The 18085-nt window shown below is 34.1% G+C and overlaps 1 protein-coding gene and 1 pseudogene across 1 annotated transcript; one reads left to right on the top strand and one right to left on the bottom strand.

Annotated features, from left to right (window-relative positions):
- Positions 1–1796: 1796 nt before the first annotated feature.
- On the top strand, positions 1797–8469 carry LOC129305704 (succinate--CoA ligase [ADP-forming] subunit beta, mitochondrial-like; annotated as a pseudogene).
- On the bottom strand, positions 6490–10468 carry LOC129305702 (long-chain-alcohol oxidase FAO2). The gene is made up of 3 exons (XM_054945702.1): positions 10144–10468; positions 9729–10001; positions 6490–8319 (listed from the first exon to the last, which is right to left on the bottom strand). The coding sequence occupies exons 1-3, from the start codon at positions 10345–10347 to the stop codon at positions 6592–6594; spliced, it is 2205 nt and encodes a 734-aa protein (XP_054801677.1). The 5' UTR covers positions 10348–10468; the 3' UTR covers positions 6490–6591.
- Positions 10469–18085: the final 7617 nt, after the last annotated feature.

Here is an 18085-nt window from a genome sequence, read left to right as displayed (position 1 = left end):
CTACTACCATTGTCTCATCACCACTGTTGCTTGTTGCTTCCCTTGTCTCTGTCGTTACTCTAGTCTCCAACGGATCTAAAGTTTGATGAAACCGGTTTATCTCCTTGACTCAAAATAGACTCTCAAATCTCATTTGCCAAATCAAGGAGATGCATGGGTTTTGAGTGGTGAAAATTATAGGGTGGAACAGCAAGGGAGACGGAGGTTTTTGGAGAAAACAAAACTCCTCTCAAGGTTAGAAAAAGGAGGGAAAAGATTAAAACACAAACAATTTAAGAAAATTGCTATTGTAGTATTTGTTTTTCTTTCAGATAGACAACAAAGACAAACAATTGTTGTTTTCCTTCGTACCTCAAAAAAACAAACTTGCTAGTGCAGAGCTTTTTTTTTTTTTTTGTGTCATCGTGAGTTGTTTTGCTTTCTCCTTCCATTCTTCGTTGTTAAATAATTTTTTTTTTAAAAAAAACAGGCTGCCCTCAAAATGGGTTAGCCTAGCCCGCTTTAACTCATACAGGCCATCCAACCGGTTTTCAAATGGGTTAAAATGGGTCAAGTATGAGCATAGGCTGGCTAAACCTATTTTATACAAGACAGGATGAGTTATGAATAACCCCTCAGGCTATCCCGTTTTGCCGGTCGCACAGCTTTAATGTTAAGATTAAGACAAAGAGAGCTTCTCATATAATTATGACTCGGAAGCGATTTTGGCGTTTTGGTGCCAATTTTGTCTACAAAGGTAGAAGAACATCACTAGTTCTGTTCTGTTGCCTGACACGGAGTTCCAAAGTTTTTTTGACTGCTTTCCAATCACGAAAATCGATTTGTTTGAATTCATGTCATCATCCTATGACTTGAAAAAAGTGGGGCAGGTACTGGCGGAATCATGATTCGTTTGCAACTGTTTTCCCCCGAACGTCGAATTCTATTTACAATTTGCTTCAATCATTTATAGTATGGCCATTCTTTTTAATTTTTTTTAATTAATATATCATTGTAAAAAAAAAAAAAAGCAGAATTGATGAATCCTGAAGCATAACTCTTACAACCACAATACATGATGAGATTTTTTTTTTAAACAATAAGTTATATTAGTGCACAAAAAAATACTGCATCTACACGATGAAATATAAAATTTTTTAACATTTATATTATCATTAAAATCTTGGTGTACCAGCCTATCATCACAATTATTTATTTCTATAAAGATGTACTGAAAAATGATTATCCAGTTTTTTTGCAACAAATCCTTTGATTTTGTGGAAAATTTTAGCCAGCGAATGATTTTTAAAGGACTTATATTATTTGAGGGCGAATGTTTCAAAAGAGCTAGAGTAAGAGTTGACTTCATTGAACTTTCCATTTCCATTTCAGTAGATGTTGAGGCTTTCAAAAACACCAACTAGGATTTATGTTCAAGGCAAAACCTATAACTTGAGAAGGCAAATATTTGATTTTATAAAAATTGGGCATGTTATTTCATGTGATATCCGAATTATAATAATAACCATAACAATCGATGACATTATTATTATTATTATTACTATTATTATAATTAGTCTTTATAGTTTTATTAGGTTTTGATTTTAGTCTTTATATTTTTTTAGTGTTTTAAATCCTTATAGTTTCAGTAATATTAGGTTATATTTATTTTTTAAGTTAATTTTAAAGACTATAAAAACTGATTACACTGAAAATAAATTAGAAAGACTAAAAACAAAACTTACTAAAATACCAATGATTGTATTTCCTTTTATTATTATTATTATTATTATTATTATTATGCTGCCGCTGCTTAATTTTCAAGCTAAACACGCTGGCGGATCTAACCCGGAACGAGGAGGCGGCGTAGAATTCGAAGGGCCCGATACCATTTCTGACCCGATTGCGGGTGCATCTCCTTCCGGCGGGGTCGCAACTCGCAACCACTCGAGATGCTGGTTCCCGAAAAGAATCGTGAACCGAAGCACGTCGGCGTCTAATAAGATATCCCGGTCGGATCTTTGAAATCTACAGAAGAATGGTGAGGGGATTGCTCAACAAGCTCGTATCTCGGTCGATGTCCGTTGCCGGGAAATGGCAACAACAATAGCTCCGCCGCCTCAACATCCATGAATACCAGGTCCCTTTCAATTTTCATCCTTATTATTCATCTGCAACTTGAGAAAGAGATGGAGTTGAAATGGTTGTTATACTGCTATTGTGCTCTGATGTCGTTGCCGTGATCGGTGGTTGGAAATCTGCATCTAGGAGTTGCCTCTTGGTTAACGACTTAGTTGCCTGCCTTCCCGATCTGTTCCTGCGGCATTTTACTTTTTTCCGTTATGGTTTCCGTGTTGTTTATTCGCACATTTCCTTGGGAGTGCAATGATAGATACTTGTGTTGTTTGAAAGAAGCCACCTGTTGGGGGTTAATGGACATATCCGGGCATGCTAATTTTTGGATCTTTTTAATGTCTGACTATTTTTTAGCCAAATATGACTAATGATCCCTGTTTTTTCCTTAAAATCAGGCAGCTCAATTGATGAGCAAACATGGAGTCAATGTTCCAAGAGGCGTAGCTGTTTCCCCTGTTGAAGAAATCAAAAAGGCAATCAGTGACGTATTTCCGAACGAAAGTGAGGTAACAATTCATACCACTGATGCTAGCATAAGTTACTGAACTGGAGAAAAATGGTTTTCTGTTATTAAAGTTATTTCCTTATTACAGTTATAAGAAGTTTAAACTTCCAAACTTCCTTTCCAAAACAGAATGCAATAAAAATACTTATTAGTTATTACTGAACTTCTTGAGCGATTAAAAACACTGTAATTTTGATTATGATGCAGTTGGTGGTTAAAAAGTCAAATTTTGGCCGGTGGACGAGGTTTGGGAACATTTAAAAGTGGTCTGAAGGGAGGAGTTCACATCGTTAAAACTGAACAAGTTGACGGCATTGCTGGTAATACATGTGACTTCCATGATATTTCAATTTGAAGGTTTTCTTGTTCGCAAATCAAATGCCATTGGCCTTCGTTATATCAGGCTATAAAGAAGTTGCGCGGGTTGGGTTTGAATGTCTGCCTAAGATCATGGTTTTGTTACTTTGGTTTGTTCCGAGTTATGACTGAATTTTTTGTATGCTTGTCTATGCTTTGGATTTGAGATGTAGTGATATTTGGCCAGATTTTTTTCCCCAAAGATGTAGGATTATAACTCATTGATCAATTAGTACCTAGTCTGAATACATGGTTTAATAATGCTAGATGATTGAAAATTTTGAGGTCATTTTGCTTAGTGCTATTATTATTATGATTTGTTGTTATCACTATCATCATTTCAGGGAAAATGCTTGGGCAGATACTAGTTACCAAACAGACTGGTCCACAAGGAAAAATCATTAGCAAGGTGTGACACCATTCAAGCACTAATCTGAAATCTACCAGCTCTTTTAGCTTCCTTGCAAGTTTTAGAGAGATTGAGATTTGGTAAAGCTGTGCAATGGCTGCAGTTTTGAAAAACTTACCTGAATGGTACTTTTTTTAAACTCGGACATTCTTTGAACTCAAAATCATAAAAACTTACCTGAATGGTACTTTTTTTAGACTTGGACATTCCTTGAACTCAAAATCATAACTCTATTTTGTTCTAACTCACACATTCTAGAGGAAATAATGTTTATTCCAGCTGATGTTTTATTTTATTTTTTTAAAAATTACTTCAAAAATATTACTTGATATATTATGCTAACAGGAATTCCTGAAAACTAGTAATGCAATGCGCTGACGTTTCCTTGTCAATCTTTATAATTTGAAGAATAATTGTGTTTTTCATCCTTTTTGTTATAAATTATCTGTTAATTTCTTTTATTTCACACACACACAACTATGTAATTAAAGTGATATATTGGCTCCAGCAGATTTTATTGTTTGATACCCAATTTTTTAATTACTACAGGTCTACTTGTGCGAAAAGCTGTCACTTGTGAATGAAATGTATTTTGCCATAACTCTGGATCGAAAAACTGCTGGTCCTGTAAGTTTCAAATTTCAGCATGTTATCTTTTGAATTTGTTTTGTACAGGCAAGTATGACTCGTACCATCTCTGATGTATGACTCCCTCTCCTGCTATTTTTTGTTTTGTTAAATTCAATCAATCAAGAGTGATGTTGCTTCTTACTTGTTTTTCTTTTGGGTTATTCAAGCTGATAATTGCTTGTAGAAAGGGAGGAACCAGTATTGAAGACCTGGCAGAGAAATTCCCAGACATGATTGTAAAGGTTTGTCGTTTTCAGCATTTCTCATGATCATATTTCTGCTGAAGCAGCGCCCTTGCTTTTCAATATACACCTGATGTGTTCATTCTTTTAGTAGGTACCTGTTGATGTTTTTGAAGGGATTACTGATGAAGATGCTGCAAAGGTTGTTGATGGTTTGGCTCCCAAAGTGGCAGATAGAAACAAATCAATTGAGCAAGTGAAGAATTTATACTAACTTTTTTGTCAATGTGACTGCACTCTTTTGGAAGTAAGCACATATAAATTTTATTCATGAATTGCTTGGTCACGTGATTCATGTCTACTTTCTACATTTTAATTCTGCAAAGATTCATGTATGCATAAGTGGATCTTCTTGAACAGATCAATCCCATGGCTGAGACTGCTGATAACCAATTGGTGGCTGCTGATGCCAAGTTGAACTTTGATGATGATGCTGCATATCGTCAGAAAGAGATATTTGCTCTCTGTGATACATCCCAAGAGGATACTCGGGAGGTTTACTCACATTTCCTTTTGTTTCTAATACTTTTTAATTTTGATATGTTTGTATGTGGTTGTTCTTGATTTATATGCTTATGATAAAACTGAAGAATTTGTATGACCATGTCAGAATTCACAATCTATTTGTGCCTTGTTATCAAGACCATATTTTATAGCCTTTAGTTTTTGCTGGGTATGCCCAACAATCCATGCCTTCCATCTGGGACAGGTGGATGCTGCAAAGGCAGATTTAAATTATCTTGGGTTGGATGGAGAAATTGGTTACATGGTGAATGGAGCTGGCTTAGCGATGGCCACAATGGACATAATCAAATTGCATTAGTCTTAGCTTTAAATGCCTCTGAAAGCCAGGTGATGCTTCAAAGGTAGCGTTGTTATCACCGCTCCCATTCTAGCATTAGTCTTAGCTTTGCTTTTATAACCAAACTAATTGCTTCTTTAAATATATCGAGTATATATAGCAGATCAATTTGGAACTTCTGGATTTTTTTTTTTTTTGCCTTCAAAAGCATGGTATTTGGCAGTTCCTGAATATGAGCCACTTTATGATATTCATTTGGTTATTCCTAATTATTATATTCATATCAAGCAGGTGATTGCAGCCTTTAAAATATTGACTGCTGATGACAAGGTGAAAGCAATTTTGGTAAACATTTTTGGCGGTATAATGAAGTGCGATGTTATAGCAAGTGGAATTGTAAATGCTGCAAAACAGGTTGATAAAGTCACCCTTTCAGCACTTGGTTTTTTTCCTATGGCCTGTTAAATATTTTAGTTTGAATGAGTTATCTTCTGTGCTAATCAACTCTTAGATGATAATGTTATCTTGTTATGTGGAATCGTATGATTTCAAATGACTTGCATGAGGTCAAGGTATGGCCAAAAAAAAAAAAAAACAAAAAGAGAGAGAGGGAGGGAGGGAGATATGTGAAAGTAATATTATTTCTCTCTCTAACTTCTATTTTAATGCTCATATTCTTGGTATCTCGTCCAAATTAACTCAATTTCCTATAAGTTCATGATTTTTATGGGTCTGTCGAGATTTTATTTCTAATTCTCTACCTCTTCAAGTTTATACTGATCTTCATCCTCACTTTGCTTATGCCTTCAAGGTCGCACTACAAGTACCGGTAATCGTGCGTCTTGAAGGCACCAATGTTGACCAGGGAAAAAGAATTTTGAAGGTAAAAATGCTTGGATTGTTTGGAGATATATAGAAATTGCTTCCCAATGGTTACTCATGTTGATGATTATTAATTATTACAACAGGAAAGTGGCATGACGTTGATAACAGCGGAGGATTTGGATGATGCTGCTCAGAAAGCAGTAAAAGCAGCTTACAGTTAAAGGAATTCTTTTGTTCGATTTTCATGAACTTTAGTTTTAGCGCTGTTGAGCTGAGAATAGGTATTGAAGCCCAAAAGTACAATGAAAGAGAGAAATTTTTGCCCTTTGAAGTTGGGGTTAACCCAGCTCTTCCAATAAATCGGTGCTTCTCATTCGTAGAAGTTCATGTGAGTTGATGCGCTGTTGCACATGATTGCAATGTGGCTCATTCGGTTGCATCAGGGAAACATGATTACGATATGATGTTTCCTAGATGCAATTAGATAGTTGTAAGCAAAGGCAAGTCGCTAGTTTTCAGATGGGCATTATTTTTTCACTATTTACTGGGCCTTGTTCCTGATCACTGTCAACGACGAGAGAACGATACTATGCAATGGGGCCGGTTATGAAGAAAGGTGCGAAATGAAGAATTTATTCCAATACATGATAATATATTATGATTATATGATTACAATAGCCAATCTAACCAATGATTCATGGTTGGTCTATTTATCCTTTTTGAACGACTCCGCAATTTTATTGGCAATGCAGTATGCGGTGGACTGGATGGTTATCATGGGATTGACGCCAATAGCACTGGGCAAAACGCTTCCATCACAGACATACAAGCTTTTTGCTTCCCAACTCTCCCCATTCTCATCAAGAGCACCTTCTTGTTCGGTAGGACCCATTCTACAGCTTCCCATTTGATGAGCTGTGGCATAGACGGTCCACAGTTCACCCCTTGATCTTGGACCCCCCACTACTATGACATTGTCCAAAAACTCCTCCACGTCTTCCTGCTTCACCCCTTTACACATCATTCTCTGTCCATCGCTCCTAAATGTTCCCACTTCTACAGCTCCTGCTCCAATCAAAACTCTCAGTGCCAATCTCAATCCATCTCTGAGGTTTTCTTTATCCCACTGATCCAGTCTGTACTTGATCCTCCCTTCTTTCAACACTTCTCCTGATCCTCTGTCTCTGGCTAGTGCAAAAACTATAGCAGTTCTTCCATACTTCGCCATCCTGTCTTTCATATCCTTTCCTGAAACCCATGGAACATATGCAGAAAATGATCCAGGCCCAACTATTGGGGTTTCTAAGATGAATCTTGGGGTGGAATTCTCAGCATACACCTTATGGATTGAGGTAATGATTCCTCCCTCATGGTTGGTGCCATCATATCCTGTTATATCTTCCGGGAAGTATCCCCAGGCAAATAGAACAGGATGGAGGTGGAGGTTCCTTCCAATGTTCGGATTTTGCAGCCCACTGGAAATCATCAGAGGAGGTGTCAAGAGAGATCCACATGCTGAAACTGTTACCTTTGATTCGATTTGGAGTTTCTTTGAAACTTTACTCCCCAGTGTTGTTGCTATCACTCCCAGGCATTTCTTTGTCCTTATTCCGCTCTTCCCATCCTCCAATATGAGCTTCTCAGCTTTACATCCAGTTAGGATCACTGCACCGTTTTGCACAGCATCAACCAACCAAGTGGAGTCCGTGCCCTTTTTATCTCCAGTTCTACAACCATAACAGCAAGAACCACAATAGTGATCTGCTGAGGCATTGATAGCAACTGACTCGATTTTCAGGCCAATATTCTCACCCCCTTTTCGAAGAATTTGATTCTGAAAGCTCTCTTTGGCACACTTATCTGTAACACCAATCCTTTTCCAGACTGCTTCCATGGCAGATTGGTATGTGGAGCTTCCATAGAGTGGAATTTTGTAGTGTTCCGACCATTCCCTGAGAACAGAATCAGGCGTTTTGATGGATGCAGACCAGTTTATGGCCGAGCCTCCGCCTACTGTTGAGCCAGCCAAAACCATCATTTTCGCATCAAGGGTTGACAAGATTCCGCCTGATTCATATAGCTCATTGAAGGAAGGGCCTTCCAATGAAGAGTAATCTTCAGGCACAAAGTAGTTTCCTTTCTCTAGAACCACCACTTTCTGACCTGAGCTTGCAAGAACTGCAGCTGCAACTCCTCCCCCACAACCAGAACCAACGAGGACGACATCACATTTGATCTTGTAAGTGTTGTGCTCTGCATTTTCACTAACTTCAAGGCCTTTTTCTGCGAGGGACTGCAAAATAGTGGCATCACTTTCATGCATAGTCTCGATTATTCCCTTCTCAAGAGGCCTCTCCTTTCGTTTCAGCTTTTCCCTTGTGTCCACTTTGTATCCAATAGCTTCCCATGCTGGGTTATTCCCATTTTGATCTATCTGCAGCAATTGGAGAATGAAAAAAGCTTAGAGCAAAAACACCATGAAGGAACCGCAAAAGAGAGTGCCAAACTCTTAGGCCTTATTTGGTATGATGGAACAGTTTTTTATGAAATCAAAGTCGGAATAGAATTGGGTTTTAAAAATGTATTTGATATAGTGATGGAATCTTAATATAAATTTATTAAGTATTTTATTTAATATAGAAAAAGACCATTTTTGTTTTTAAAAAAACTCATCCCTTTGATTGTGATGGTGCTTGTATGATTTGCAAGGTGGTGCTGATGGTCGAAGAGAAAATTATTTCTTCCATGAACACGAACCAGAGAAATTGCAATCTAAAGCCATTACATGGGTGCCATATTCTTAGATTTTTTTAGGTTCATCAATTTTAGGATGAGTGTTATCATCAAGCCTACATAACTTCAATCTCTCTTCATTGATCATAGCCCTTTTGCATAACCCAAGGCATGTTAATTGTTGATGGCCTCTCTAATCCTCCGACCACGATAGCGGAGACGGTTTAGTGGGAATGCCTTGACTGCTCCACTTTACCCTTTGATTACCATTGTCAAAGTCATCCTTGACAAGGTTGGTGATAGGGTGGTTACGATTTGAGCGATTGAGGCTAATGCTTCTCTAAACAAAACTTCAAAAGGTTAAGAAACTTCAGCAACTCATGCGCAGGAAGGTAGATCTGTTGGGTTGGAACAAGATGAAGGTGAGGGCCAAAATTCCAAGATGGAATTATGTGGGAATTGAGCCAATTTCATGGTGGTTTTGATGGAATTTGATTTTGGCTTTTTGGTTGGAATTGAAATTCTAGAGAATATAGACACTATCATGCCAAACATGTTAAAATCTAGATTTCATGTCCAATTTCATTTTCGCATTTAGGATTATCACTATCCAAACGAGGCCTAGATGATGAAGCATGGAAATGGCTTCTTTCCACTTAGAGACCACCATCATGTCATTGTGAACCCTTGTTGGATTGGATTTAATTATTTGTGTGTATTGGTTTGAAAAAATAGGAATCAATATAAACTGTTAAAATTTGATTTGAATAACAGAAGTGGAGGCAAAAGCAACTGGATGAAAAGAAATCAGTGAGAGTCAACATGAGCTTGTGCTTATCCACCTAAAATGCTCGTTAAAATAATATTTTGTTGAATACCTTTTGCTTGATTAAACGTCCAAAAGACTTTTCATGAAAAACCACGCTCTAACCCAACACGTCACGTGAGTCAGTTCCTACAGGTCATTGTCGGCAATTTTTTTACGAAGGGCATGGGGAGTAATGTTTATGAACAGAACTATTGCAAGGTTGGGTTGAAGGTTCTGACTCTGGGAATGATGAGAAGAGTTACCGTTGAGAAAAAAATTTCAAGAAGAAGAAGAAGCATTACCCTTGAGAAAAAATTATAAAAGAAGACGACTTTGATGATCACAAAGGCAATCCGCAGAGGAACGAGACGCTTTTCCCTGGACCATTTCTGCAGAATCTGTTCTCTCTTGTCCAGTGATAATTCGGAGAACTTGTGAAGGAAGGGCCACTTCCGATCGAAGGCAATACTTCCGCAAAGCAACAAAGTTCCCAATCTAAATGACAAAATCCGCAGAAATGAGCTCACAACGAACTGAGCCTCCGGTAGAATCCTCTTGTGTAACAGCTCCGCCGCCTGCAATTCATTCAACGAAGCAAATTAGAAATCAGGGATGAATCCAGCGCACAGAAACCGATCTTATCTTTGTTCAGTGCACTAACGGAATCATTTCAAACAAGGGGGGGAAGTCAAAGATGGATTTGAGAGCGAGATTGACCTCATCAGGAAGAGGGGCTAGAGAACCGGAGGTTCCGTAGAAGGACTGCAGAGAAGCATCGCCATGGTGAGTGAAAGGAGGGAGAAATGCCTCACAGATAGCAGCCAGGACTTGCATCTGGCTTTGAGATAAGGCATGGCCACAACCACCTCTTTCCTTTCTCTCTCCGCTCAACAGAGGGTGACTACTCTCACTTCCCTTCATCTCTGTCTGTGTGTGTGTGACGAGCAAGACTGAGAGGTGAGGTTTTATAGGCGAGAGAGAGAGGTGAAACAATGGAGCAGAGAAAGAGAGTGGTTATGTGATTCTAGTGGTAAAGGTTGGCGTCAGTTTTAACGTTACTCTTGTATGGGAGCTGTACGGGATCTGAATTCTGCGTGTGAAGGATCTAATAATCATGGGAGACTGACAATAAACCACCATCTGTGTTTTTAAATTGCTAAAAATATCAATGAGCACTCGGTAGAGTTGGTAAGGGCTACTGTCGGCATTCTTCAGGGCGAGGGTAGTGACAGATACGATAATTAACACGACCTCAAAGAGGTCGTCCCATCGGTAACTCGCTATCACCGTAAAGTCTCTTCACGAGAGGTTTGGATTAGTCTGGGGCAGGCAGTGAACCTAAAATACCTTAAGATACTGGATAGTTTATACAAAAAAAAAAATCAAAAACGATTAACGTTTTAAACAAATTGACAAAAATGCCCTTTATATTTTTGACACATGGCTCAGCTTCAAATGTTGAAAGATGGGCTGCATGTGGTGGAACATTAATTGTAAATATGAGAAGATCAGCTATAAATTTTGGAAGTTTGTAAAAATATCAAATGCTCACTTGCAAGTGTTGAAAGTTCTGGGGTACAGTGAAAGATTTGTTCCAAACGTGTTTTGCATTAAACTTTTAGAATTTTTAAAAAAATTCCCGAATTTATAAGGGATTTGCAATTAATCTTTTTTCTATCTTTAATTAAACTTTCAATATTTGCAACTGATCTTTTTAGGATTTATAAAATTTTCACAATTCATGACATAGCTCATTTTGCAAGTGATTTGCCTACACTTGTAAATTAAGATCTCAGTTTGCAGTTCATCTTCTGCCATTTGTAATTAAGTTGTGTGCCAATCAAGTATGTGTATTCTTGTCTATTTAATTTTTCTTTAAAACTTTGATTTTTTTTTTACTTTAAATATTCATGGTCCTTTGAAAATGATTAACTTTCTTTTGTGGTCCTGTTGTGTCATTCTCCCTAAAATCATTAAACATGTCATTTTAAAAATCTTTTAGGATGATTTTTAAGATATCATTCACATGTTTTAAAGTTATCCATTCATAATATTTTTTTAATATTCGACGGACTGAATTGTAATCTTAAATATTTTTTTGGCCATGTAATTTTAGAGGATCTCGACCGCACAACTTTAATCATTCGCGTGATTTCTTAATTTTAAAATTATCAAGTGTGATTATTTTGTCTTGACTCTTACGTGTCTAAAAATGGGAGAATGATAGAAAAGTGGGGATTAATTAATTCGTTCCAACTGATAAACTTCATAAATTTACAGATGTGTCTCTCAATTTTATAATTTTATTGTGATGAATTTGTAACATATATTCTAAATTTTGACACAAAAAGAAATTTAATTTTTCTTTAACTATATTAAAATTTGAGAAACAAATTGTAAAATTGAAAGACGAAATTGTAAATTTTTAGAATTTGGTTCTTAGAATTTAATTTGAATCGATCAATCATTTTGAAACCTCTATATCATTCTTCCATCTAAAAGTAGTAGTAATTTACAAGCAAAAGTTGGGTCCAGTGGAAGGACCTAGTTGAGTATAATATGATGAATTAATATTTAAATTCTTAATAAAAAATATACTTATATTTAGTATCTGATTTTATCTTAAATAGGATTGCATTTAATAAAAGAATATATATGAGCAATAAAAAATAGTAATAATTGGTTTTATATGATAAAGGAATTAAATGTTTGAGGTTCACGCAACGTACATAAAACAAAAATGATATATTTCTGTCTTTTTTGCGAGATCAGTCATTTAACACGTTATTTAATTCTCCGTAGAGCAAGATAATTCTGGGAAAATGAAAATTTATGGTCAAGTAAGAAAATTTTTTTGTAACTGTCATTTTAAAAAAAATTAACAAATGAATTTTTTAAAAAAATGAATTAAAAATATTAAAATCACTATTGATAAATAATATTTTTTATTTTAAAAATATAGGAAACTAAGTTGAGAACCAATGTATGCAAGCTGAAAATGATGAATGAGAGGCAGAGGAATTTGAATTTAATAACTGTATTTAATAAAAAAATTGAATATTTGTATTATTTAAATCATCAAAATTTATATCAAAGACTCTAAATTCATACTTTAATTCAGATTAGTGAATGAATAAGTTTATTTAAATCGTTAATATGAATTTCAATGGTTTGAATTATATAGACACTTAGTATAGACATTGAATAAAAATCCCAAATAGAGAGTGCTAGTATTAAAAATTTGTTTTAATAAAAAATATTGCAATTAAAATTTTTAGGATTTTAAACCTAGTTTTTTAAGGTTTCCAATTTATATGTGCAAATAAAGGCATTTTTATCTCTCAAATTTAAATTTTTGAAATGTAAGGTGTATCCGTACTGGAATGGGATGTGTACCAATATTTTTTTGATATGCATATCTAAAATATTAAAATATTATTGTTTTTTTACTTTTCTATAAGCATCTAATGCTTTTAGGTTGTAAGTCTGTACTTCAAAAATGATATTTAAAGACTTTTTAATTAAAGATTGAAAAATTAATCATTTTATTCTTAGTATATTTTTATGATTTTTTAAAATAAAACATTAGATTCAATAAATGAGATAACTTTGAAGATGCTGAAAATTTTAAAGTAATAAATTTATCCCTAGATAAACCAAGAAGCTATCATTTACAATTGAAGATTGAAGAAGTGAAGAGATTGATATTATACTTATTAGCAGACACTAAACCAAAGACAATAAGATATGGACAGAGTAAGAAATATAATTAACGTTTATATTTTGTTTAATATTATTATTAAATGACCACAAAAGCATGTAAACATATTATGCTTGTTAACCAAACAATAAGCAGTATGCAATATGTTTTGTTTGAAATTATATTTTTAATGTGTTTTATGATTTTTTTTATTAATATATACACTAGTATTGTAAACATATTGTATTGGCTAAAAATTCTAAAATGCACAAGACTTTTTTTAACTTTAAAACAATTACATATTATTTTTCTCATCTTTAAATGTTTAAAGTTAATCTGTTAATTTTTAATTTTATTTTTCAAAGTTCCTTACTGTTAATTACTTTGTCATGTTATTAACAGAGTTTGCTATTAAGAAAAACTACATAAAAACTTACATTGCATTTTATATAAGCAAATAATAAATGTATAAAAATTATATTATTTTTTAAATATTTATTTTTGTATTACTTTTAAATATTTAATTTTATATTTATTTTATTCATATTTTTTATTATCAATGGTGCATAATTTAATTTCTTGCATTAAAGAATAAATTTATATTTATATAATTCTTATCAATAATAACTTTTAGAAATTTTTCTTTTTATTTGTTTAACATAAAAGGCTATTTTAACTAATAAAGACAAATAAAATTATAGTTTTTTCTTTAAATTGTGTTAACAGCGAAGAATTAAACAAAGTCCAAATAGGAGAGTATATTCATGTGTGTTAAAAGTAAAATATATATATATATATATATATATATAATTTTTTCTCTCCTTAATTTGTGTTAAAAAATAATAAAAATATTTTTTATATCATGTGCCATGCACATATTTCATTAACTTGACATGAAAAACTTTAAAATGATGAAAGTTATATACAACTATCTTAAAATTTATAAAAAAATTATATATTTTAGCCTATTATATTTTATATTTGTTAGAAATGAAAGCTTCAGCATGTTAAATACAGTCCACTACTCTAGAAGTTGAGGGATTATCTTCTCTTTACATTTAATGTAATTTAATTTCGTACTGTTCGGTCTTGATCATCTTGTCATTCAGCGGAAAAAGACTTCCTTGTCCTATCCGGGAAGCAATCCCCTGCAAGAAGATAAGTGGGATACGTTTTTGGGTAACTAGTTTATGTGTTTAAAAGGATAAGCTTAACTACTTAAGGCATGTAAGATTGGACTTGCGATGGAGAGAGCGGTTCCTCCCTTTCTTTTTTCTTCTTTGACCTTCCTTTTTCAATCCCCACCATTGATTTTATTTTATTAAATACATTTATTTTAATTACAAATTTGATGAATGGTGGGGATCAAGAAAAGGATAAAATATGAGGAAAAAGAAAGAAAGGAACCCTAACACGATTTTCTCACATGTGCAAAGGTATTGCTGTATGGACATATTTGCCTTCGTAAATATGAAGAGACAAGTCCCCTTACATGTGATCCAAATTGTTGGGACTTAGAAGCGTGATACAGAACAGCTCCAACAAACCTGTTTTTCTTTTTTGGGGAAAAAAAAGTCATAAATAAAGGATGCACAGTTTGGTGGCGCAAATATGGGCGAGCTTAATCAAATAATAAAGTTACAGCTTGCTTTCGCTATACACATGAACACTGCAAAAATCTCTCGTGTCGTAGTATGTGTAACATTTCATTGAACCCTACAAAATTGACTCTGTGGTGGTAGAATAGGATTGGTGAAGTAAGGTGATTAGAGCAGGGGATATGCCAAGGTCCAAGTGGATTCCATGAATATCGGTGCAATTAATGAATGAGAACGGACGTACACAGAAATGAAGCAAAGGTTGAAACTTGAAAGAGATGGTCCATATGATGCCTCAACTACCACCAAATATGAATGAATTGCGTGTTCAGAATGTAATGAATCTAAACTTTGCCAGCCAAGCAGCCTCCTGCTGCACACGTACTGGTGGTCGGTCTCTTTCTGCTAAAACTCAAAACGTGAACCTTTTTTGCCCAAGAAACGACAGGGCGTTTCGTTAACTAGAGCAACTTGTGTGCATTGCTTCCAAACGATGCTACTTTGGAGCGAAACTATGAAAGGCGCCACCACCGCCGAACGTGATTCCCATGTGCGATGCTCTCATAGCCAAAAGTTTCATTTTGTTCTTTTCTCCCAAGTGGCTCCCTTTCCCTTTCTTATGGGATTCCATGTGATTTCCTTTTATTGTTGTTTTTTTGTTTAAATACTAATAAGTCAGTTGACAGATTAATCATTTGATCTTTATGTATTGGATTTGATCATAATTCAATCTTTAGACTTTAATTTGTTATAATCAAATTCTTATAATTTTAATTTAATTATATTCAATTCTTAAACTTTAACTTGATGTAATTTAATTTTTTATAATTTTAACTATTTAAAATATTGATCTTTATATTTAAAAAATAAAATTATTTCTTGATACTTAGAGACGTTGAAATTTGAAAATGCTGAAAGACAAGGATTTACTTAAAAATAAACTTTTATCACTGACTTGTATTACAATACACTCAAACGCTCGTAACATTTTTCATAATTCTTACACCCTTGCAGACGCTGCAGTTACACACACTCACAATTGCTTTGATCTTCTCTCTCCTTGCGTCACTTCATTCTTTCTTGCTTTCGTCTCCCTGCACACACCCCTCTAAGTAATGCAGATGCATATTTATGAATTAGAGGTCAGTCATGTCGGTAAAATCAGTTATCCAGCAGCATCTGGACATTTCACTTCTTCACCGTCATTGCATTTCCTCAGCAACGTCGGCGAGGGAGAGAAGGATCTGGAGAGAGAGAGGGAGAGAGAGGGAAGCGTTGATATCTAACAAAGAACTAATGTTTTGAAATTTAAATTATACAAAAAATGTTTAGAAACTAAATTACAATCAAAATTTTAAAAAATGAATTATTAATAAACTACATAATAATCAGATTATTTAGCGGTCCTCATTGGGGATTTGGATATTTGAAAGGCATTTTTGTGTCATTCTCCAATTAAAAATACAAAAGAAGAAGAATGGATGGTCAAAATTCCTTGTCAGTTGCGGGTCATGCCGCCATACAATGGCCCGCTGCACACAACGCATGTTTTTTTAATATAGAGCTGTATAAAAGTCAAGGCACGTACAATCGAATCAGTTATTAAACCGATCATGATATTAGGTTATAGATTAGTGATTCAATTAGGGTTGAATTGAGAGTTGAACCGGTAACAAATCGATCATGATTAAAATAATATAATTTAAATAAAAAATATTAATTATAAAAACATTCAATCAAATCCAACCAGTCAAAAATCTAACAGTAATAAAATACAATACTTTAAATATCTATTATTACAATTACAACTCTTCAATCTCAAAAGTCTAGAGAAGAGATGGAGATAGAGCTGGAGAAGAGATGGAGATTGAACTGGAAAAGAGACGGAGAGTCAGAGACTAAGTTGGAGAAGAAATGGAGATAGTAAAGACAAAGATAGAGCTAGAGAAGAGACGGAGATAGAGCTGGAGTCTGGAGAAGAGACGCTGATTAGGTTAGGGCAAGAGATGAGAGACACAGATGAAAGGCCAAATTAAATGCTGTCTGAAAATCTAGATTGGACTTAGCGTGCTCTACCTCTAATTTTTTATTTTTTGACTTTAGTTTTACTTTTTTTTGTTATCTTATTTCTGAACTTAGCACTCTGAAAATCAAAAATGAAAAAAAAATCCCCAAAAAAAAATAACCTGGTTAACCTAGTCAACCCACCGAGTTAACCGGGTTACACCAGGTTAAACTCGAGTTAATCGGGTTACACCTGTTCATTCCCTCATCGGTTTAGGAGTAAACCCAAACCAGACAAGGGATCGGGTCATCGATTTCTTGGTTGACCCGGCCAGTCCAGTTCGGGTTTCAATACCATGACAAAGGTCTTTCAATTCAATCTGATTTAGTTTAACTGAAGATAAACTCAATTCTATTCAATTTGAATAAAAATTAGTTTTTCAAAATCAAAAAGATCAAAATTTTTTTGGGATTGGACTAAATAAGATATCAAACATTTGAACCACTTGGTCCATTTCTATCCTATAAATTTATTTAATAGAATTATAATTAATTTATTAATTATTATAATAATACGTTAATTTATAATAATTAGTGTTTTCTTGTGTTTTATACTTGTGAAGTTATAAATATTGAGCAAAATTTCAACATTGACTAACCTTAGGCTTTTTCTTTTATTGATGAAATTTGTTTTTAACTTAGTTTAATAGATTTTAGATATGTTAAAAGTTGTTTAATGTTGTTAAATGTTATTTAATTTAAGTCATTTTTGATATAACTGAAATAATTTTTGTTGTTGGACATTGTTGCGAATTTATAATTGTTGTTATTGTGATAAATTTTATATGACTATAAATAATTTTATTATGTTAATTATACTTATTATGTTGAAATAAATTGTTACTTCTCACAGATGAAAAGGAGAAAAAACAAAGTGAGATACTAGATAAAATCAGGACCAATCTTCTAATCCTACTAAATCAATCCAATCCTATTCTACTTCAAGTTATACTAAACTAAGTCTTAACTAGATTACAAATTATTTAACTCAATTCTTTTTTGAAAAGAATCAGATTTTAAATCAAGCCAAACTCTTGTAAGGTCAATCTTTTGTGCAGCCTTATTTTTAAATAACCAGAAGGTAAAAAAAAAAAAAAATCACAGGCCTCAGAAACAAATCTTCTTCGCTCTATTCGCTTCGGCGTTTAATTGTTAAATTATAGCTACTTATTTTATAGTCATCTTATATCCGCTTTCACTTTACTGCGCCAAACCAATCATAAAATATATTATATTAGAGCAGTCAACTAGTCAGAATTTTCTTGTATTTGATATATATATATATATATATATATCG

This window comes from Prosopis cineraria, unplaced genomic scaffold (assembly GCF_029017545.1).
Source record: "Prosopis cineraria cultivar Desert tree isolate PC_DT_omini unplaced genomic scaffold, ASM2901754v1 PC1, whole genome shotgun sequence".
Taxonomy (NCBI): domain Eukaryota; kingdom Viridiplantae; phylum Streptophyta; class Magnoliopsida; order Fabales; family Fabaceae; genus Prosopis; species Prosopis cineraria.
This window is presented reverse-complemented; position numbering and strand designations above follow the sequence as displayed.